The sequence below is a fragment of the Lepisma saccharinum genome, chromosome 23 (genome assembly GCF_977018435.1).
Source record: "Lepisma saccharinum chromosome 23, izLepSacc3.1, whole genome shotgun sequence".
Classification (NCBI taxonomy): Eukaryota; Metazoa; Arthropoda; class Insecta; order Zygentoma; family Lepismatidae; genus Lepisma; species Lepisma saccharinum.
Genome location: NC_139251.1, coordinates 47,254,911 through 47,280,155, shown reverse-complemented (window position 1 = coordinate 47,280,155; position 25,245 = coordinate 47,254,911). Strand labels below are relative to the sequence as shown.

Genomic DNA, 25,245 nt, shown 5'->3' with positions numbered 1-25,245 from the left:
ATCTTCATAGTTTCGATTAATTATAAAAGTGACAAAAGCAAAGCAAAATAAGAACAAATAAAAATAATTGCAAAATGACTACAATGTCAGAGCTACATTTGAAAAATAAAATGCGAGCAGAAGATTCATTTTCAAACAGGTATTTGGGTAGAATTGTGTAGACAGACAGCATGCTCCCGAAAGTTGCCAATCCACGTGTAGCATGACCTTCGATACTGGGGTTGCGCTTTTTCAGGAAAGTTTTCTCGACCCTCCTCAGGCGTCTTATCAAGAATGCCTCAGTGTTCGTAGCATTGCCAACTTATTTTCCGTCGGAAAAAGTATTTTTCCTCCTATTTAATCTGCGGTTGGCTCTACAATACATACAACAACTGAATTACGGCGAAGTAGGTTAGAAACCCTGCGTGCTCAACAGCAGCTTCGATAAGGCACCTGATTGTTTCGAGCTGAACCAGGAAATGGGCGATCTTTATTCCCCAAGGCCATTCCGTAAAACTAATGCCACAAGAAGTTTTCTGTGTGGATTTGAGAGCATGAAATTGTAGGCTGATGATAGTACTAGAAGACGTCAAGTGGATTTTTTTTCTGTTTCGTTATGTTATATAGCTTTCCTACCTATATAGTTTGAATAACTAATCAATCATTTGATGAGTAGACAAACACGAAGAAGCCGATCCCGTGGCAAATTAGTTAGCGTAATACACTGCGAAGTCTAATGTCGGATTAGAAAATATGGATGGGTCATTTGTCTTTATACCACTTCCATCACCTATCACATCCTTTATCATCGCGATTAACCGAAAGTGGTAGACGCGAAATAAAAATAGAACCTTTGCATGAATGTCCGAAAAAAAGGCAAGGGCACGAACCACCTGGAAAAGGAAAGTCAACCAAAAATTATATATATCGTGCAATTGCATTTTAGCTATAATAATATATGTTAATTATTGCATGAACATGCTTGAGGGGAGGGTGGGGGAACACAATTTTTATCCCGAAATTTTGGAATTTTGAGAGTTAGCCCCCTCCCCCTCGCCACATATTTGCAAAAATTTCATATAGTCTGAATCTCTGGTTCATTCCGCGTACAACGGTATATCACTCATCTCTCTAGGACAATTAGCTTCCGATCTACACTTATTTAATTGAAACTCTGCATTTTGCTCAAAATCGGCTCGGTACCCAGAGGCTTACTTGTGAAAAAGGTCTTGGGCGTCAAAAGGTTAAAACAAGACAAACTTTCATTCAAACCTCAGTCAATTGTGGGAGCTGCTTAGAAGTAGTAGTGTTGCTGGTATGGTGGACTTCGGTTCTTACTTTTGCTTTTAACAGATAGATACATTTTGAATAATAGTGAAATCAAAGTAATCGATTATTTTACCGAATGACAAAGTTATAATGGAATTGTGTTATCTCCATTACAGAACAACTACCTAATCTCATTCAATTCCAGTGTTCTATCTGGTAGATAGATATATCAACCTTTGCAATGATGTAAACTTTCAGTGCAATGGCGACAAAAGTCCAAGAACTATAATGTCAAACTTTAAAGGTTTCCTGACAAAATAAAAAAGGGACAGATCATTTACATTCTCAATGGACATGTTGAAAAAAAGACTAATATTCATTTTTTTAAATTTCTTTTTTTAGCGTAGGTAAAAGGAAGTCACTTGAATAAAGTGGGAATATAATCAAAATGTCCATCAGGTATTCATTGATTTCAAGAAAGCATATGATTCGGTCAAAAGAGATAAATTATATAATATATTAGTCGAATTTGGAATACCTAAGAAGCTTGTTAATATGATACAAGTATGCACCAGTGAAACAGAAAGTAAAATTCGTGTGGGTATTTATGTGTCTGACAAATTTACAATTCATGATGGGTTAAAACAAGGAGATGCATTATATCCATTGCTCTTTAATTTTGCCTTAGAATATGCTGTCAGGAAGGTAACAGAAACTAACGAAGGACTAAAATTAAATGGTGTGACTCAGTTGTTAGCATATGCAGATGATGTAGACTTATTAGGGGATGATATAAATACAATTAAGAATAATGCTAAAATACTTTTCAAAACTGCTAAAGACATAGGTTTGGAAGTTAACAAAGAGAAAACTAAATATATGCTTACAGGCCGAAACCAAGTGTTAGGTAATAATCAAAATATAATTATTGATAACAACTCGTTTGAACCAGTTTCCAAATTCAAATACTTAGGAGTAATATTAACCAATGAAAATTATATTAAAGAGGAAATAAAGAGTAGGCTTAATTCAGGAAATGCAAGTTACTTCTCTCTTCATAAACTTTTGTCTTCTAGTTTAATAACTAAGAAACTAAAAGTTAAAATATACAAAACAGTAATTTTGTATGTAGTGCTCGTATTAAATGGGTGTGAAACTTGGTCCCTTACATTGAAAGAGGAACATAAATTGAGAGTATTTGAAAATAAGGTTCTTAGGAAAATATTTGGACCTAAAAGGGATGAGGAGACAGGTGAGTGGAGAAGGTTACATAATTTAGAACTACATAATTTGTATTCATGTCCAGATGTTATTAGAATAATTAAATCAAGAAGACTTAGGTGGGCAGGCCATGTGGCACGAATGGGAGAGGAAAGAGGAGTTTACAGGATTCTTGTTGGGAAACCTGATGGTAGGAGACCTGTAGGAAGGCCAAGACGAAGATGGAGGGACAACGTTGACATGGACCTAAAGGAAATCGGTAGGGATGGAAAAGAGTATATAGATCTTGCTCAATATAGGGACAGATGGAAGGCCTGTGTTGCTGCAGCCATGAACCTTCGGGTTTAAGAAAGCTAGAGAGTTAGTTAGTTAGTTTAAAAGGAAGTAGCTATAAATGAGTAAATAAAAAATATTACGTGGCAGAGTGGTTAGCACAGCGCACTACGACGCCAGGGGTCCCGGTTTCGAATCCCGATCTGCACATGAGTGTTCTCTGTGAGTGTCCCTTCGTCAGTTTCAGCATTCGTCGCTCATGCTCATCTTCGCTTTCTGAACCGCCAGGTGTACAGCACCTGGCGCAGCGTTTCGCGTCCGAATTCCAGGAACAGGCAACTTACGGTTACCTGACCAAGTAGCGTTTCGTCCGAGGGCTACCATCCTAATAGTGTTTAATGAAGCAAACTCTTGCTAACACTCTTAAATGCTCCATCGAAGAAAATATATATTTTTTTGTTTTAATATTTCTTTCCCTCTGGAAATTGCAAATCTCACCTTCGTAGTTGACAGATAGTAAGAAAGTGTTGCCATCAGCCATGACTAAAATTTCTAGATCCAAGTTCACTTCCTCTCGACGATTTGTTTTGATTTGATTTGTTGTTTTAAGTCCACTTTATGCACATTAAGGCTAATAGGGATTGGACCTACAGTTTAAAGTGGGATCCGAACCACTTGTGCGTCCACCGGGTATCGAACCCGGGACCTCTCTCTCGACAATTTGTCTTGAGTCTGCACTCCGCTGTCTATGCAATGTAGTTTTAAAAGTTGTAAACCGAGGTATACTAGTCACCAATTCCATCGCTGCCAGTGGTTAGTCAAGGTGTGACTCATCATCAGCCAGGATCGAACAAAACGCAACTCATTAAACCGTCGCAGACGAACTGTAGCATTTTTCTAGAAATTTCGCTTTCGGACGAAACGCTACTGAACCGTACAGCAGTCCCAATGCCTACTCCAAGTTGCACAGCTGCTTTCGGAGCTCTTGGTTTGGAAAGGGGGTCGGGATGAGGAAAGGGTCTTGATTTTTTATACTGAAGCTCCTTCATTTCAGTCTCCTATTTCTCTTGGTTGAATTTTCTGAGATACGGAATCTACCTCATTTTGCTTGTCATTACGTTTTATTGCATCACCCACGGTACGCTTACATATACTACTTAACATTTTCAATTTCCCTGTACCCTTTGGTTAGGTACGGTAAAAATAAATAGCTGCCATTCGTCAAATGTTGTATTTTTGTTTTTGTTACCCATTTTTCTCGTACTTCAGTCAGGGAGCAATGCAGCTACTGGTAACAAATGTAGTCAGGAAGTAGCATCAATTGTTCCTTCCCCGCACTGTAGTTGACCAGTAAAAAAAAACGATGTAAAGCCTCGTTTCTATTACCACAAATTTGCCGCGCAACATGACGCGCGGCATGCGACGCTGCATGTGCCAAGCATTTGTTGAAATGGAAATTGTCTGCAACATGCCGCGGCGCAAGTGCCGGGGACAAAATTGCCCCAACAATTAAGACGCACAACATGCGCCGCGGACAATGGAAACAGCCTGCAGCAAGTTCCTGGGGCATGCGCACTAGAGTAGAAACAGACGACGCGACTACAATCTGTGGTCCAACAAGATTTAATAACAATGCAAAATCACTTACAGTCATTCTTACAAAGTTTTCGTATCCACTTTGAAGACGTAAGTCTCTCATCAACGAGTTATATGCTCCTTCCGAATTTCTTTTCGCTAGAAAACTTCTAATCCACCATCTAGGTCGTTTTCGCCTCTTATTTTTACAAGTTCATGGTACGCGCCTGCCATAACCACAAAACCCGCCATAGTTGTATTGTTCATCTTTACACAAGTTAAATCACTACCAAATTATTACAATACAAGAGAAGAGACACTGACTACTCTAAAGCACAATGGAACAACGCTACACTCAAGTCCTGCACTCCGGTGCTGTTGTAGGCGTATTTTGCAGAAGTAGTTTTGAATTGGAAACAGTGCACTGAATGACGCGCAACATGCGCCTGCACATGTTGCGCGTCATGGGTCTGGAACTTGTCAGAATGGAAACGTAGCTTAACAGAAACAGAAGGCTTTCACGATTTGTCTGAATATTAAAGTGATCTCTTTTTTCACACCCAAACATAAATAACTATTTTCAAATATTTAAACGTAACAGGGGTGTAAGGGGTGACCTTCCACGTATTACATCCAATCCTCAACTTCATTCCACGTAGTACGCCCTGGACTGCTCTTTCCAGACTAACGAGACTCTGGCGACTGGCCCTATGGCCAGTATAATTCTGTGTGTTCTCCTGCTTTCTGTCATATGCGCTGAGTGCCTCTTTACAGCCTCAGCTTTTAACCTAAGTCAGAATATTTTAATATTTCAGTTATGCGACATTACAGTTATGTTATTTGTTATGGTAAGGGGCTGCACCCCGTATAACGTGGCGGGTGCAAAATAGCCTAAGTGCTGACGCACCCAAATTTTTTTAAAAAAAGTTACATATAACTTTAAGAAATGCGTATAAATATTTCACCATCGTTTATATTTATGTACATGTTGTTAATTTTCAAATATTGTGAAGGAATGCAGCAAGATGCTACGTATTTGATTACTAATGTGAGCCACTGTATATGTTATGTTTTTATTTCATGAACAATGTATGGTCAAACATTATTTTGCAGAGCTCCGTGGCGGAGTGGTTAGCACAGTGCAATACGACGCCACAGGTTCCGAGTTCGGATCACAGCCTGTGCATTATTTTCTTTGTGATGTCCTTTCATCAATTTTGCCATTTCATCACCCATCCTCGTCTTCGCGATTAGCCAAAACTGGCATAAAACCAAATTTAAATATAACAAATCAAAATCAAACATTACTTGGCATGACAAGAATGGATAGGTTATTTTGAAGCTGCTGTTATTAAAAGCAAATTGTATGTAGCTTTCCTAGACAGAAGTTTCACACAGAGAAACTGATTGATTGGATAACGGCTGCGGATTCCTACTCGAGCAGAAAATATATATATTTCCATTTATTACTTACAACAATAGCAGACTGATTTCCTGCTAAATCAAAGAAAACTTGCATTCACAGTTACAAATTGACGTGTTGAATGAACTTAACTACAGATTTCTCTCACTCCAATTCTGATTAATCGAACAGCACACCACAACGTGGGTCATTATATATTTCCAGCTTACTCTCGAGTTCCTCAACTAAAAATAAATTGACTGCGAGACAAAAACTCCTCTCCGATAACACATTATATGCAGATTGTACGTAAGTTGAAATTCCATCATAATAATAATTTGAATTCTTCAAGTAGTAGCTACAAATATAATTTTTCATACATATTTTCTTAGCAAAATATGAAGTTCCTCACTTCACAAGGATAACATATACACAGTATTTCACAAGAGTTTTTAGTTCGAGCTAGTCGTAGGCCTAATATGAATATAAACGTCACTTCATTACTTAGTTAAAAAAAAAAGTGCCAGGCAATCAGAATTCAAGGGTATGCCTGAAACTATTTGTAGTATCTCATGTATAAAGGGGGCTTTTTAAGTAAAATGAAGGATACATACCACATGCTTTGGTCAATTCAGAGTAGTAGAAACGTAATTATACTGCATGTTGCAACTGAAACCGTAGCCTCGAAGGCCGAAGTCGTTTAGTAATCCATTCATACACTCGGTACGTACCAAACATTTCAAGTTCGAGTAGACATCTGGGCATGGCTGTTTTTTTTTTATAACATCCCTTCATAGATTTAATATGATCATCATTCATCTTCATAGTCGCGATTATCTACAAGTGGCAGAAAAGCGATATAAAACATGAATAATACAAAAGTATAACAAACAAAAGAGGATAAAAGGATGAACTGAGTTTGAGTTAATTATAGGAAGTTTTATAAAATTACTGTTTCTTGAATAATCTTGTCCTTTGTTCCGATTGTATTTCTCAGTCACACGTTGCTCAATATCCATGTCGACTGCCGTTCTTGCGTTCTTGAAAATTACTTTCTTGTCTGTCTATGACCTTCTTTCGAACGTGGTAGGTAGGCGGGCATTCTGTCTGTTTCTACACCAAAAAGTTTAATGCACCTCCTGTCCAAGAAGACAAGAATTACTGAAAGTAATTTTCAAAATTGTAAGCGGATGAGGGCCCTTGTAAATGATAAAATATACTGTCATTTTATTCGCTTAGTTTTAAGAATCACTTTCCATACAATTCTTGCCTTCTTGAGAGTCCAATGGCCCTGTCTAGCTACAGACCAGTTGCACAAACGCGGTTTCGTTTGTTTCGTACAACAATTCCATCTAACATTTCGTTTCTACGCATTTTCTACTTGCCAAAAGTGCCTTTCATATCGCCCCAAGGAGTTGTCTACTCGGATGCTTTGTGATCGAAAGTCACGTGTACAAAGTTTCAGGATTCAGATTTTCCGATTTTGCGTGGTGCTGCTGCTATCAGTTCGGTTCGCCTTCTCAAGGTCGCGCAACAAGCAATTATTTTTGGTCTTCCGATAGGAGAAAGCTTGCCTCTCGCTTAGGTGGACGAACGATTGGCACGGATGATTTTTTGGCTCGACCATGGTTGGTCCTTTATGTTTCGTCCTTCAGCAACTTAATCTAAGCACGAATCATTCTCATCGCCAAACAACTGTATTTTTTTTTAAAAAAAATGATGTAACACATGTAAACAGAGAGAGAGAGAGAGAGAGAGAGAGAGATGAGATAGATAGATATAAACGTTTTCCCTCAACAAACGTTTGCTTTGCTATCGTATAAAGTGAACGTACATGTTAAAATTCATCTTGCATAAATAATCAAATTAGAACAAATTCACATAAAGCGATTAAGTATGCAGAAAAGAAATATATTTGTGATAAATACATAGTTAATAAGTAAATTCCAATAACCAGAACTTTTGTCACGCCGAATCTTGTTTACGGATGTTTTCAAACGTTTTGTTTTACAATTTAATTTTTTCACTGACATCCAAAACGAAAATACGTATTATAACTTAGTGACTTTCAAGGGGTCAAAGTACTGTAATGTTAGTATGCTGCCGATCATAATTATGAGGCTTCTTCGAAAACGCCTTCGATAACGGTATTTGCTATTCGTAACGGATATGTGTATCACTTTTTCGAAACAGACTTTTGTGGAGGAAAAGAACTGTAACGTTACAAAAGTAACGAGCACAATTATACGAGAGACCTATGTTATTCTCTCCGGAACACGGCATCGGACACGGTATTGCACATCGGAACGTCTGTATCATACCAGCTATAAATAACGTTGTTGCTTTGAGAAAAGGAGTGTAACGTTTTTACAACCGTGACCTCAATTAAGTTACTGGTTAATTGTAACGTTACTATCACTTTCCACACACACTAAAGTTACTAGTCAATACGTGACGAACCTCTTTCTTACCCTGTAACGTTACTGGGTGCCGGCAATGGATGTAACGTTAAAGTGTCACGTGAAGACCTACTCCTTTAGAGATCAGTTATGGTTCGGTACCGTTATGCACACCTGTAACGTAATGTTCATATACCTGAGGTAACGTTTCTGTTCACGAAAAAAGTTATTCTGTTTCTGGTTGTAACGTAACGGAAACCGTAATTGAAAATACCGTTCCATTTCGTTACGTTACGACTCCCTGAGAAGAACTGTGGAAGTTTTACTCACATGACACATTGGGAACCACATGAAATGCAGTAAATATCCAAACTATAATCAAGTACTTGCTATGCACGAGACAGCAAGTCATTGTCCAAGGTTTCGAAGACACTAACAATTCACAGTTGTAACTTTGGCAAATCTGGAAATGTCTTTGCATCATTGTGAGTGAATCAGTTCTTGATAGCTCCAACACACAATACACCTTCTACTGGTCAGTAGCCATTTTGCAACACTGGCTATCCTGTTGGAACAGCAGCAAAGCAGCATAAGCCCACTTTCCCTTTCCAGAATTCTTATTTATATTGAGGCCTTTTCTGATTTTCTATCAAAAATAGTAACGTCGTCATTACTGTGTAAAGTTGTACCATTCATTTTGAATTACCCTGTATGTATGTGTGTGTGGGTGGGTGCATGGTGAGAGACAGTAGGTAAAACACAAGGTTCAAATAAAGAAAACATATCCTCTAATTTTTGGAAAGTTCACCTTGAAAACCGTGAATCCTTGAATCTTATCATGATCCTAGTGTGGTCACCCTGTTTGTGTAACGTGCAGAACTTAATTTTTCAGTATCTTTAATTTCAGTGAAAAGGTTCGTTCCACGGGTCTGGTTCATCTAAATGGTTGCCTGGAGTCAGCATGTCTACTTTATCGGGGATTGCATCGAAGGGGGAGAAAGGAAAGTCGAAGTTTCAGTCACTGGATATAAATAGTTTATACAGGGTAAGCAGAAATCCTCCATGTGTGAAGGAACACATGTACATTTAAGAGAAAATTGTCATTAGTGACCTACTAAAAAAATAATCCTTGCCTTTATGAATTTTAATATGGGTGAACCAATATCAAATTTTGTCAACCAATATAAAATTACAAATAAAGTGCATATTTTTCACATATTTTCTCCATGATACATTTGATATGTGTTAATCAGAAGAACTATTAAAGACTTCTACTTTGTTCAGATATTCCAAACTAGGTGAGAAAAGGTAGAACTACTACTGTAAGCTCTCGATTGTACAACCTCTCATCATTTCAAGGCAGAGGGTAGTTATTTCAAAGGGGTTGTTATCGTAATTTTGACCTAGCGTAACCCCCATGTGCTAAAATTGTGTTAGATGGCTGCTGTTACAAAATTGCACATGATATAAATTAAATAATTGACTTTAAAAGATGGAGCTCATGTGCTTGAAATGAAATGAAATAATTGACTTCAAGAGGTGGAGCTCATGTGCTTGAAATAATACCCATGGTTGCTCGAAAAATCAGAGCATGGGAATATGAATCTGCATCGACCGACTTAATTTAACAGCTGCATACTGAAAAATTATTAGTTCTTTATAAATAAAAGTTTAATTATTTTGCCAGTAACAATGATGCAGTTACGGCCACTGTTTAGTCAAAAAAAAATTAACAAACTTGCCTGCTCATTGGCTGAATATTGCATTAAGGCAAGTAACACTGGACAATACTGTGCCCAGGACATTGCATTCTTTGCCTGTTGAACAAAACCTTGCTGACTGACAAGTAAAGGGTCACTTAAGGTCATTCACAATGAATTTATATACAAGCTTTACAAAAAGTGTTTGGTTCCTTTTTTGACAGGCCTTGTTAAAACTGCATGTGCTCTGCACATTTTAGTAAAATATATGGTCATGCACAATTTCTGAAACTACAATGGAAAGGATGGTCATTTTTTCGACCATTGGATTGTGGTGTTGGCTGTGGTACATGACAAACCCATACATAAAGGCAAATGGAATTCCTAACATTTTGTTTTTGCTTTCTCTTGACTGTAATCTTTTGTTTCCAGGGAGAGTCATTGGAACCACAACAGAAAACACTTCCACGCAAACATGGCATGCAAAGTTTGGGTAAGATACCATCGGCACGGCGTCCCCCAGCAAACCTACCAAGTTTGAAATCAGAACATAGTGGCAACGACCCAGCTATAAGTCTTGTTCCAAGCGGAGGTACAGGATGGGGCAGCAAACCAGAGAATCAAACCACACAAGTACAACCAGCAACAACAGTAAGTAAATTCCCATTCTAAAGCACATTCCTAACACTCGCATGTGAGAAATGCAACTATGAAATCCTGTTGTCATTGGTGTAGTACTGCATGCAGAAAATCTGTGTTAAATGTTGGATAAAGGACTCCAAATAGCTTTTGTAATTCCATTCAAGTAGTGATAGAAGAGAAAATTATGTATTTTTTTAAACACTTAATGTGCAATAGGGAAGAGTTGTAATTGGAGGGCTCGGGTGTATTGACATCATGGTAAGTGACATTTTGGTCATTTCTGAGTTATTAGAAGCTATACTGTAGATAAATTGTTTTCGTGTTGTGTTTACCAATTTCAGAAGGCTTCGCCGAGTCCAATGCAAATTGTATGACATGGCAATTTGACTCGAAAATTGGAGGAAGGCAAATTTCATTTTGAAGCTCAAAAATAACCAAAATGTCACTTACCATGTTTTACACCCGAGCCCCTCAATTGTAATATATTGTGAAATTCATTTATGCAGTTATTTAATTGTATTGAAGTAGTGTAAATTAAGTTCATTTTTTTATCCCAAATTTTGGGGCATATTCATGTTAGGGGGAATGAAAAACTGTGTTGATAATAAGAAGACAAGGGAATTACCAAATTATTTCCACAAAACTTACTTCTAAAAGTTTGATGTTCCCAAGTGTATGGTGGGAGAGGCCACCGAAATTAATAGAACGTTTACAGTCAACTCTCGATTCAACGACCTTTCACAGTTTCCGGGAAAAGGGTCGTTATTTCAAAGGGGTCGTTATTGGAATTTGCACCAATTTTCAGCTTAAAGGGAGCTCAAACGAACGCACAGATGCCTAGGAGATGGTAACACCATTTATCCTGGTAGTTATACAACCTGTTATGCACAGGATGCATGTTGTGAGAAGGAAAATAGAACATGAAAAAGTTTTCACAAAAGAGAATTTAAAATAATGTTACTTTGTTTCAATTGTGCACAGTCGTTGCTTTTCCAGGAAATTCTTACAATTCTAGTTCATGAGAAACCCGTTTGCACTGAGACCAATGGAAAGGAAAACAATCTCTCGCTTATTGCAAGCGAAACTCGAAGAATCTTGACACCAGTCAGACTGGTGCCAGCAAAAGTCTTGAGATAATCGGGCAGAATGAATGTTGGATTTTATACGGGTTTACTGGAGCATCGTCTGTTACAAGATTAACTGTTAAGATTAGATCTCTCTGGAGAAACAACACAACCTCTCTAGGTACCAGACAAAAAAAAAAAAATAATGGCAGGGCTGTAATTTTCGTTCTGGTTCGGCTGTGTAAAATTCATCGCAAAAAAAAAAGTCACTTTTGCTTCAACCAACTTCATTCACCCTCCTCCCCAAACTCCTTCCTCCAGTCCAAACTCCTTCCTTGACTTCCATTGTAATCCAGCGTGAAAAAGGAAAGGCGCAACTTGCGATGTGTTTACACCCAATGCGTATTCTAGGACACGTCATTAAACAGGGTGGCAGTCGATACATTCAGGTTTGGAATAGAATTTCACTTTAAACTGTATATTTAGTCCCGATTAGCCCATCAGCATAAAATGAACTGAAAACAAGCTTTATGAAACTGCGCATTGTCACATATCAAAATGGTAGATCGTTATTTACTCTCACGTTAATCGACAATTTAATGTTGGATTTAGGAGTATTCTCGATGTCAAACACCCACCTCTCCAAACGTTTTCCCCTTGAATAATGTCTTTTTAATCAGTCTCAGCGACCATTCCTACATTGAACACTTTTTTTTCCCTCCACATGAATGGTTCTGAAGAAAAGCTGATGCAAATTAAATTTACAGATTTGCTTATCGGAAGGGGCAGAACATGAAGTTATTTTAACTCTTGTTTTCCTTTCTGGAGATCAAATTTCGTTATCAAATCAGCTTTGTGAGATTCAAAACAATAACTTTTTCCTTCGCGCTGGATGAGTCATCGCTGTTATCGGCAAGCAAGAGCTTTGCAGACGCTAGACAAAACACAGGCGCCAGCTGCCGGAAGAGAAAAGTCCCAGTATTTTAAAGATAACGCAACTGTCGAAGATGGAACTTTTAACAGCAGTGCAAAGAAGAAAGAAATGACCCTTGCTTTACGGTTTACCATGCAACAGAGAATAATACGGGCAATATTTCCTATGCAGACAACAGCATTAAAAAAAATAATAATAAATAAAAAAAACAACTGAAATCTGCAATTATCAACATTGCGGTGCACACCAGTGGCAGAGAATGAGCTGGGGAAAGTGTGGCAGAGAATGAGCTGGGGAAAGGGTAGAGGGTCACTTTTTTTTACTTGTTCTATGGTTTTTGTTCGTTTTCAAGAATATATCCAGAACTGGTTGCCCAATTTTAGACGTCGGAGGAAAGGAAGAGGGGTGGTTCCTTTTCCACCGTCGCCTGTAATCAGCCCGCATCAGCAAGAAAATTGTTGCTGAAACAATCTGCATCCCCACCCCCTACGTTTGCTGACAGGAAAAGAGGGAGAAGTCTGTCAGCCAACGGAACACTTTTGGTAGATATTACGACATCGACACAATTAGGAAAACGTATGAAGTGGGAAACTGGAGTTATGATGCACGTAAGATCGAAGTAAACTTTTGTGGAAACCTGGATGACAACGCATTAAGCGGGTTGACGATCCTTAGTTCACCTATGTGGTTTTGATTATCTCTAACAGTTTCGCTTTTTTATGAAGTGTTGCAGGGAACAAAGAACACGTTTTGAATGAAAGCGGTTACCGGAAGTTGTCGGCTACAAGGCCGAAAGTTGCTCACTCACGGGAATCTGCTGAACTCTAGGTCAGAGCTGGACAGATGGGCCAGACTTACAGGCACCACGCATCTGTATTTTCGAACATTCCTGCGATCTTATCTCTCAAGGTGGTGTATTTGTCAATGAAAGAGCTTGACCTGCCATACACATTGGCAAAGACTGCAAGTCCAGCAGTCATTTCGGGCTGCCCCCCCCCCCCTCCTCACCTGCGAGATTTCAGCAGCTCTTAGGACAAGGAAACAAGTCGATTTAAAATAACATCCAAGCACATTCGATCTTCTCTTCTCACGTATCCAAGAGCAAGCCTGGCACGTTGGGTAGTGGCAGTCTGATACGGGGTAACATTGGTGCACTTGAGGGAGGGGAGGGCAGAGGTCAAGTGCTATTTATTGGATATCACTCAAGCATGGTGTGGTGGTGTCTATTCTTAGTTCAGACCTAATTGTGAGCGGTAGAGCGCTCGTAAAGAGAATGAGTGGAGGAAAAAACAACGCATTTTTCGGCCGATTTCCTTCAATTTTTCAACTTTTTTTAAAAAAAATTTTTCTAAATTTTTCACGGTCGTTACTTCGAGAGGGTCGTTATACCTGGGGTCGTAGAATCGAGAGTTGACTGTAGTTGCACGGATATAATTTGGTAATTCACTAACATCATCTTATTTGTGACATAATTGACAAATGGTTGAGGAATTTACATAACTCTCAGGTTATTCACTCTTCAAAGCACTGCTCTTGGCAAAGTTTATGCAACTTTCATTTCTAGTGTACTAAAAGTTATCATTTTGAAAAGTGGGAATAATGAAACCTCACCCTTTTTTAAAGATTTGTTAAGTATTTAATTATAATTAAGTAATGATTTTTCTAGATAAAATACTTCATTCAACACTAATTTCAGTGTGACAATGTGTTCTATCTGCACTTGCATTGTAGTAATGGGGCTAGGTTATTGTCCTATCATAGGGAAAAGACAAGTGCATTCCAACTTTTAACATTTGTAGTCTTATATTAGTCCTGACATGATAAAAGCCTGAGTAACAAATGCTCAAAAATATGTAATCATCATAACTAAGTTTGCACTACTAATTTTTTTTTGCTCTTGTCTGATACACAAGGTGCTTATGATTGGCTGTGGGAAATTGTCATTAACTTTCATTTTCTATTAGACTTGAGACCTTTGTATTTTCATCTGTTTTTAAAAATATTGGGTTAAATCCAAAAAGTATAAATCAAATCATTAAATTAACCCAAAATATAAATATTTGTTGCATGTAGGCATCTGTGGATAGTGGATATGAAATAATATCCTGAATGAGCCAAAATATCTGTTTACAACATGGACATAGAAGACAAGCACTGTAGGTAGTACAGTTGAAGACTTGATATATGACTTAATATCTTCCTCATTATTTCTATTTTTGATTGAATTTGAAACAATTATTCAAGGATGAATCTGATAAATGTCGCTCAGTAAGTACCAATAGATTCTTACCTAAGGAAGTGGTTCCAAGATATCTCCCCTCATCTCATCTGCAAACGTGGCAGTTTTCTTTTTTCTTTACATATTGAAGTTTCAGCAAGATTTGAATTATACAACAGATTGTATCATTTTCCCACAGCAACTTGAACAATAAGTAACAATTGGCCTATTTTATTATTATGAAGAATTGCAACAATTAATCTTATTGTCTGTTTGTATAGAATCCTCTATTGTATTCTATATCAAACTTTTTGTTCACTTCTGACTATCTCCAATTAATTTTATTTAGTCTTATCATCAACAATGTTTTAAGCAAATGTTACTTCAAGCATTGCATATAGAGAATAAAAAGTTACAATGATGTTCATGGTTGTTTAAATGTAAAATTTTTGGCAAAGGATTAGGGTGCAAACCAAAGAAACAATAACAATATTTTCAGAACTAAAGTTTGTGACCCAGTGACCCTTGAAGTCTACTTTTGATTGCATATGCTAGAATTTTTTTTTGTATTTCATGACAGCCAGGTGTCACATTCATAGCACAAGTATATATTCCCATTTTAAAAAAAACACCAAGTGTTGTAAAGGCACTTTGTCACTATTACAATCTGTAAAATCTTCTTCAGACATTTCTGATGACATACAATTTGCATTGGGCATAGTGAAGCCTTCTGAAATTGATAAACACAACACGAAAACAATTTATCTACAGCAGATTATTTACTAACCTTTTTTCTTAATGAACTCACAAATGACCAAAATGTCACCATGTTTTACACTTTAGCTCTTCATTTTATAGTGGAAGTATGTAGTGTCTGAAAATTCCACTTGAAAAATTCGAAAGGGAAGTTGAGCGCTATTCTTCTGAACCCTATTTATATATTTTCTTCCAATCAATAATTGTGTACCCCCCTACACATGGAAGCTGAGGATTTTACACTCATTTTCATGTCCTTAGAAAAGTTTTCCCCCAGTGCAGATCAAGGGAACTAGGTTTACACTGGTTTTAATTCTGTTCAAAAGGAAGATAATATTTGAAAACAAATAACTTTTTGTGTTTAGCTACAAAAAAATAGTTTCTTTGAACAGCTTCTAAAACAGTTTCGTTGAACAGCAGTGCTTTGCTAAATTACGTGAGGGGATTACAAGGGGTACAGCGTGCATCAGGGATTTAGGAGGCTACTGTACCCCTTCAAAATTTTAGGGGGTACATTGTACCCCTGTTCCTGCACCACTGCTGAGCATTACAGTATTCAAAACATCGCTAAATTATTTGATAAAGCAGGAAATGGGGTGTTGGTGAACAAAGGGTAAGAAATTGTTACTGACTATGGAATGTTCACAACGTTGATAAAAAAAAAAAATCATTTGCTAACTTACGCGGTACTGCAATTTGAACTTAGAATCATCAAAATTTTGTACATATTACAACAAAAGATCAGCCGCCAGGCTGAAATATTTAGTCTACCTGGCGACCGGAATTTTTCGAGCCCTGTGTATGGGTAAACTGACTTGTATGCCACCCTGTATACCATGAGCTTATAGCCTAATATGTATTGAACAAATCAAGCTAAATTTGTAACTCTAGAATTTGTAGTTAACAAGATACATATTTTTATTTAAAACCTTGAAGAATTTTCCACTGAAAACTTGCCCAGCATTGGCACTTACACATGAAAAGTTAGCTCTGGTGTTTTAAGGGTTAATTGGACACTATTTGATATTTTCCATTGAATATTCATGCATTCCTTTGTTTCTTGCAACTTAAGTGATTATGTTTACAACTATTTATAAAGTTTATCTTCATAATTCTGACATACCCTGTATTGACAGAATTTAGTCAAGAAAATAAAAATTCACCAACATTGTACATCTTTTTACATGATAAATAGTTTTCATAATGCTTTATGTTTAACAGTACAAGAATATTTTTTTCTTGTCTGAGTTGAAATGTGTAAAGGACTACACTCTCACACTCCAGCCTTCTTATACCTGAAGGTTTATGGCTGAAGCAACACAGGCCTTCCAACTGTCCCTATCCTGGACAAGATCAACCCTTCAGGTCCATCTCAACGTTATCCCTCCATCTTCATCTTTGCCTTCTTACAGGTCTGTGTAATAGACTAGGATATTCTATTGTGAATTTGTTCCTTTTAATGCTAAATTTCTATGTAATAAAATAATGTGCAAGTAACAATATCTGAATTTCTTTTCTAGAATCAAGCAAGCAGCACACCTACAGTAACAACTCAACCACCAGTAGTAGTACCAAATGTAACTGGTGCCACTGTTGCAAGCACAACTACTGGAACAATCCAAGGACAGCCACAAGTAAGTACGACGTAAATTTACACATTTTGTACTCTATGCCATTAGTGGGGTATTTTTTTTTTTTTATCAGGCCTTAGTATGTATTGTTCCTTGTAGAAAATAGATTGGTTAAATTTTTGAGGGAATAATTTCTAGAAATGTGCAATGTGTGCAAGTAAAAAGAATATGTGGGATCCTGATTTAGCATTTCTCTTCATTATGAAGTGAACGTTCATGGCCCCAATAGAGCCACATGTTATAAAATTTCCCAATTTTACATCAGTGAGTTGATATTGATAGAGATACCATTGTTTTTGCAACAACATTCTGTGAAAAGATGGATTTTGTGATTGAGTAATTATCTCATGTAAAATTTTGCATATTTTTAAAGCCAAAAAATGGTACTTTGTTTTTGTATAGTTCAGATGGAAACTTGTAAATATTCTGAACTACCAATACATTTGAATTGTTATAATTTTCAAGTACCATGCCTGTCCAGCGGGAAACTGGAAAAGTTATATTAAGCATTGGCAACCTTGGAAACATCTCGACAAGATAGCGGCACTCTTGCAAAAGTGCACCAAGAAAGAGCAGCGAAGTATTGAAAGATTTTTGTTTGTCGAAGGCATGAAACCTATAGATATTCGTCCTCGGATGAGAATTCAGTATGGTGACAGTGTATGAGTGGACTGGGAAGTTCAAGAATGGCATCACTTGTGTAGAGGATTCTCCTTGTCCAGGTCCAACATAAGCATTAATTATCAAAAACTGATAATATTTTTCTTGATGATTTATGAAATGTGGTTTTCTAAAAAAATATCTGCTGAACTATTTGAACAAAAGACCACTTTTATTCAAAGGAATGCATGACACTTGAAACATCCTCCACAAGGATATTTAATTTTTTGCACAATCTATTGAGCATTTAATAGTGTGTTATATTCTCCCTAGAAGTGTGGAAAATAGTTTCCTACATCTAGCATAGATCTATTGATACACAACATAGGTACTTTGGTAATTTTAAAGTTCTTGTAGACATATGCTATACTTAAATACTTGCGTGTATTGTGAACTTGTACCATCTTTATCACTATTACCTAGCACACAGACAAATCATGGAGCAGCATTATGGCAGGACCTGGCGAAGGTGGTTCAGCACCAAGTTTCCTAGCACACCAGTCACCTCTCTTCCAGCAAGAATTTCCAAAGCTGTCAAGTGGAGATGGACAGGCACCCTCGACTGGTCAGAAACCAGGTTCGGATACACAGTATGGTCCTGGTCCGAGTTTGAGGCCACAGAGTAAGTTACTTTTCTTTTTATGTTCTTCTGTCGTACGTTTTGGATTAGTTAGGGGGAATAGGGCTGATTAGATATCGGAACTTTTTTCACAACTTAAAGCTGTTGGGAATAGGTAGAATGTAGCAGTTGCTACAGAATGAATTTAAGTGACTCGTAATACCTTCAATGCTGATATGATGATTATATATGCTTTTCTAATTAATTAAGCACTCTGAGAAAAAAGCCACTTGCATAGTATTTACTAAATGCATATTTAGTTTGTTCTTCACAAGAATCATTGTTGTAAAGTAATTTTATTTATGGTAGGAATGGACCCATATGAAATTTTTGTAAATACCAGAAACTGATATTTAGTCAATCTGATGTAAAATTGTAAATGTTCCTTGAACATAATGATTAATGAATGTCCTTAATTACTGTATATACCCAGATCGTCGCAGTGAGTTTTGTCTTTGATAAAAGGAACTGTGTAGTTAAGACATTTACAAAATCGGACATAACAAAATATTCATTTATATTCATAATCATGAGAATAGCTGAATTTTGCACTAAATTGTAGGGCTATCTCCTATATTGAATGGGTAATTTTAACAATAAACTGATGTGCCTACAGTGTTCAATATTGACAGAGTACCAATTATTCTGTTCTGTATGTAGAGAAATTTGCCAGTCACACTTACTTCTTTTGAAGTACTGAAACTCTGAATTCTCAAGAATAACACATTTGGTATTTTCTCCTGCAGCGGAAGGAAGTTGGATCCAAGGTGGTGTGAGAGGGTCCTTGCAACCACAAAGTGGAAATTCCCAAAGTGGTGGTACTGTAACAGCCCCATTACCACATCTGCAGCCAGGTATGGTTAATTTTTTTTTTTTTTAAGAATTTACAGCAGTCCATGTTACAAAATATATGTGCTTGCTTAAATTATTTCACATACCGTATGTCTGTTTAAATACATACTTCGTAATTGCACTGGAACAAATTTTAAAGAATGAACCTAGCAATTGAGACGTGCAAAACCTTTCGATGTAAACAGGTGCAAAGACGAAATTTTGTGAAATTGTAAACACCTTTTAATAGTGTTTTTATTTTGAGTGTTGCAAGATTCAACACAATAACATTTTTAGTTACATTTTTTGAGTGACTATTCTTTTTCCATTTTTGTGATGATGACACGTCTTTTTCCATTAAATTGTGTGATTTTTATTACTACTGCTGAAAAATACAATTTAAAAAAGGGATGGAAAAGTGAAATTGTAAATATGAAAAGTGAAGAGTTTTTAAACATTTTTTAAAGCATTTGTTAACATTCACTTAGAAAATCACCATCAAAAATTGCCGTATTGATTAAATCTGTATTGCATTATTATTTTGTTCATTGAGCATTGCCCTAAAGCTTCATAGCTTTTTTTTTTATCAAGAATTGTATGTGTAAGCCTTGTTGTGTGTGTGTGATTTCTTATCTATACATGCACAAGACATACAAAATACGTAGGTTCAAATTAAACAACATAACTTAAATACATGGAAGGCATTCACGTACATCTTACACACGGTTACTATCACAACCAATCAATAACATGCTATAGAATACAAATTCTTCTTCTTCCTCTTATCATGCATCTGTCATCTCCTCCTGGAGTCTCTTTTTTTTTGTTTTAAGTGCTGGTCTCACCATATCTATCAGGAGGTCTCCTAAGTCTATTCGATCTTCTGATTGGTGTGTTCCCAGCGTCTGTATTTGGTTGGTTTCGGTTATCTCTTCCCTCTGCTTCCTCCGGCTGTCCTGCTGGTATCAATTCAAGGTTTGGATCAGGTAGATATGTTGATGAGGGGTTTGGTACACTCACGTTTTCGTAGCCACCTGACGTGTACCGTTTGTGTTGCTCTGTCGAACAACTGCACTTTATATATTAAGCTGTTGCCAACTCTAGACAATACCATTCCTGGTACATGCTTGGGTGAATTTATCTTCGGGGTCTGCACCCAGACTGGATCATTCGGAAGATATGCAAGATAAGTTTTGTCAAGTCTCTTCCTCTCTACTCGGCCCCGCCGTGATCCAAGAAATGGTGGGCGATCCACTCACCTTTCCCGCTCAGTCATATCTGTTACCATCCACCAAAGTCTTGGTTGAAATCCCAACACGGAAGCAGAAGGCAAACTTTGAGTTTCTCCTAATCTGGAATTTCTCAAAAACAGAAGAACTTCCGTGATCCTCGCGTCCATTTGTAATGATCTTAAATTGGGATGTTCCAATACCAATTTTCTCAAATGGTCTTTAACGGTGCGAATCTCTCTCCCGGCCATTCCGTTACTCGGACTATGGTACGGAGGTATGGTTATGTGCCTTATTCCGTATTGTGAACAGAAGTTCTGGAAAGTTAGGCTACTGAACGCAGGACCTTTATCTGACACAATATTGTCTGGGAGACCCAAGTAAGAACAAGACTGTAATATCCAACTTATGGTTTCCGCCGAACCCAGAGATTGAACTGGCCATATGTCAACCCATTTACTGAATGTGTCGACTAGAATAAGAAATTTCTTTCCTCCGAAGAAAAAGTGGTCTACGTGTATTCTCTCTGCTACGCGTGAAGCTTCTGGCCACTCATGTATAGGGCCTTTTCTTACTTTCCTCCTTTCCGATTGACAAATATTGCAATTATCAACATATTTGTCTATGTCCTTGAGCATCTTTGGCCACCAGTATATTGACGAAGCTGCATCTTTCATAACATGGTATGCTGCATGATTACAATGTAGTAATTTTAATACCTTTTCACGTAATATGGATGGTACAACAATTTTTCCCATCCAGCTAAGGTAATCACCCTCCACAGATAAAATACGTTGTCGCTCGAAGAAAACACCCAATCCGGATTGAATATCTTCTACAGATAATCTATTTGGCCAACCATGTTTGACAAACAAAATTACCTTGTTTAACAGTGGATCTTCTAATGTGGCTTTATTAAATTCCTTCAAAGAGATTTTTGAATCACATGTGTCAACGCTGTTGCAAGTTGTTGCGTCTATGTCTATTGGGATTTCACTTTGTACTTTATCTCATAGTCCATATGGAACTTCATAGTGTCCTTTAAAAACAGGTGAAGCATTCCTTCTCAAAGGTATATCAACTTTATACGGTGTGATGGGCTTTGATAGATCACCATCAAAAACTCTAGCATATTTGCTAGATAATAAATTAGCTGTTCTCAAACCTTCACTTTCCGGTATTTTAGTATTAATATCTCAGTTATTCTTTCGTTCAGAACCCGTGTTTGTCAATACAGTGTTACATTGTGTTAAGTTTTCTCCAACCTGGATGAATACTGTCCAGCCATGAACGTCCAATCAATGGATAATGCAGTTCTTCTTTACACAATATAACCGGCAATTTATACAATACATCATTCAATGATAAATCCACTAAGGTTTGACCTTTCAACTTTAACGTACCATTATTCACGCCTCGTAACGTTAGTGAAGTAAATTGTGTTCGCCTATGTGGAAACATTTTTTTGAAAGACTTGCTATTGAACAGTGTAACTGTAGATCCAGTATCTAGTTCACATTGTACAATTTGTTTATCAATACACAGATTAAGTATGCATGGTTCTGCTGACACAAGAACATTGGTGCCATCTATAGCTTGTGCTCTTGGCTTGAAACTAACACTCCTTGCTTTTGAACGAGTGTGTGTTGCATCTTCGACTTGTGAATTTTCTGTGCTTGATGAAATAGTACAAGTATTATCTTCTGGCGGATGAGAATCACTAACTTCGACGTGCAATAAAGACAAACCATGAAATTCATTATGTATGCTTTGTTCACTAACAATAGCATCTAAAGGTTTAATATTAGACTTAAAAGTTTGATCCGAGATAATTGTCTTACTCGTAAGTTCATGGTTCTTTTTCCTAAACTTGCATTTTACATGCCAATGACCTTTCTTTTTGCAAAATGAACATATCGAATATTTTGCTGGACAATGTCCAAGATCATGCCTTCTGGAGCATCTATCACATTCTTCAGTGCTTTTGTAACTTCTATCCTGAGGAGTAACAAAATTCTTTTTGCTTGCTTGTGAGGACTGGAAACATGGTTTCAATTTCTGTGTCCCAGCAAATGCAACTACATTCCTTTTTATGATGAGCGAACATGTGTGTTTCCCATTCAATTAATTCCATTTGGAGCACAACATCTTGAAATTTTGCTGGAGTCAATGTAGGTTCAGACAGTAATTTCTTTCTAATGGCGTCAGACCGAACACCTACAATTATTTGCTCTACAAAGGCTTCCTGTAAATACTGGCCAAAACTACATTTAAGTGCTTGTTGCTTATCACGTACCATAAATCGTGTTGCATCCTCGCCGCTTTCCTGCATGCATTGCCTGAACTTAAAACGTTCCACATATTTGTTTATTTTAAGTAGATTATCCCTGAGGGTCGAATACGTTTGCCATTCGACTGGTTCAGGTGCTAGGATAGTCTTTAGCACTTTGAATGTTTCAGGTCCTATAATTGCAATCAGTATGGATACCTTCCTGGCTTCATTAACATCATGAGCCAAACAAGACTGTTCAAGCCTCGTTAAATAACACAATGTAACAAAAAAATTTTTTTTTTCTGTTCCTGGGTAATAATTGTTATTTCCTAATTCCTTGTGTTCCAAAAGTATAGAAAATGACTATTATTCCTCATAAACTTTGTTTTTGTAGCCAGGACAATGATGTTTTGAGATTTACCCTTTTCCAGTACACGTTTTTTCTCATTACGAATAAAGAAGATAAATAAAGTGTCATATTGCGTGCTGTAGCAATATACTAGTCTCCCCTATAACTGAAATGGACAGGTCTTGGCATTCTGCCAGCAACAATAGTGCAAATCGTGCAGTTTGAAGCGGTTCATTGTGTCCTAGCTGCGTAATTAGATACACGTTTACAATGGCATCAAGAGGCTGCAAGTATATGGCAGACGAATTTTGTTATGTCTGTGGCCATTTTATCAAGAAAAGAGGAAATAAGTACTCTGTGAAAGCATCTGCTAAAATGTGTGAAGCATACAGAGCATTTTTCGGCATGTCTGTAGGGGAACAAGACAAAACCTGGACACCTCATTTCACCTGCGAGAACTGCAAAAAAAAACTCTGGAAGGTAAGACGGAAAATTAAAATGTAAAGTTTTAATAATTTCAATTATATATTAAATATTTAGGGTTTTCTTGAAGAGGCCTAGAATTTTTTGTTTATTTCAAATGTATTTTGAAAAATTACTTTTACTAATACCTTACATGTTTAACATTTAATAAACTGCTATATACTTTATTTTTACCCACATTAATGGTGCATTGTACATCCTGTTTTGTAAGTTGCTTGTGCACAAAACCAATAGTAGTGCACCTAAGTCCCAAGGTTTGGGTGCAGTTGTGCACCTGATTGACAAAGTTAATAAAAGTATATAATTTTGTGCATATTAAATATATATCTACATGTATCTCATATGTGACATATGTTGTGAAAATACACATTAGTTTATTTTTGTCTTTTGTCTTTTGCAGGATGGTACAGAGGAGAAAAGAGAGCCATGAAGTTCGGTATCCCAAGAACTTGGCGGGAACCCACTTACCACTCAAGTAATTGCTACTTTTACATGGTGGATCCTTCCAAACGTCAGGCTGGAAAGAATGTGCAAGCTATTATATATCCGGAAATATGTGCCCTTGTCCATCGCCCTTGTGCCACATTGTCCTGAGTTTGCCGTGCCCACTCTTCCGGAGAAAAAGATGCCCTCCTCAGACGAGAGTAGTAAGTCAGAGAGCGAGGAAGACATTGATCTTGATACTTTCAATTTTCGAGCCGAGGAGAGAAACCCGTACTACCCCAATCGAAAAGATCTTAACGACTTAATAAGAGATCTTGGTCTCACCAAGTCCAATGCTCAACTTTTGACGTCCAGACTTAAGCAGTGGAATTTATTAGATGAAAGTGTGCAAATAACTGATCAGAGGAAGCGTCATCAAAGTTTTTCCAGCTTTTTCATAAGTCAAGATGGACTCTGCTTCTGCAACAATGTCACCGGTCTGTTTGAAGCAATTGGAATTGACTTCAGTCCAAATGAGTGGCGCCTCTTTATTGACAGAAGTCTTAAAGCCGTGCTTCTTCATAATGGAAATACATAGCCGTCCCTTCCCCTAGCTCACTCAGTGCACCTCAAAGAGGATTACAACAGCATAAAGCGATTGCTAGATACCTTGAAATATGATGAGTATGGATGGGAAGTCATCGGAGACTTCAAAATCATAGGATTTCTAATGGGTCTCCAAGGCGGTTTTACCAAGTTTCCTTGTTATCTTTGCCTATGGGACAGCAGAGACACCAAAGCGCACTACAACATGAGGTACTGGCCACAGAGGACCGAGTTCTCTGTGGGAAAAAACAACGTCAAGTGGGAACCACTGGTAGACCCCCACAAGGTGCTGATGCCTCCACTCCATATTAAATTGGGCCTGATCAAACAATTTGTCAAAGCTTTAGATAAGGAGTCAGCAGCCTTCAAGTACCTTCAATACTTCTTTCCTAACCTGTCTCATGCAAAGATCTTCGTCTTCGTCGGCACACAGATAAAGAAGCTTTTGGCGTGCGAAGAATTTCCCAAAAAGCTCAGTGAGAATGAAAAATCGGCTTGGAACAGCTTTGTCTTAGCTGTTGAGGGCTTTTCGGGCAATCATAAGTCCGAGAGCTATGTGGAACTGGTTGAGACTCTGGTGAAGAACTACGACAAAATGGGCTGCAGGATGTCCCTGAAAATTCATGTCCTCGATGCTCACCTTCATACATTTAAGGATAACATGGAAGCGTACTCGGAGGAGCAAGGCGAGCGTTTCCATCAAGATATAT

The 25,245-nt window shown here is 37.4% G+C and overlaps 1 protein-coding gene across 6 annotated transcripts in view; it reads left to right on the top strand.

The window, feature by feature from the left end:
- The window catches only part of LOC146005342 (uncharacterized), a 128,547-nt gene that overhangs the window by 13,764 nt on the left and 89,538 nt on the right, over positions 1–25,245 (top strand). For all 6 annotated transcript variants that reach the window (XM_083144528.1, XM_083144526.1, XM_083144524.1 and 3 more), the window contains 5 exons: positions 9,026–9,163; positions 10,251–10,469; positions 16,953–17,066; positions 18,147–18,345; positions 19,089–19,196. In XM_083144528.1, coding sequence (XP_083000654.1) covers positions 9,080–9,163; positions 10,251–10,469; positions 16,953–17,066; positions 18,147–18,345; positions 19,089–19,196 — 724 coding nt within the window. In that variant the 5' untranslated portion in view covers positions 9,026–9,079. The remainder of the gene's footprint in view (positions 1–9,025; positions 9,164–10,250; positions 10,470–16,952; positions 17,067–18,146; positions 18,346–19,088; positions 19,197–25,245) is intronic.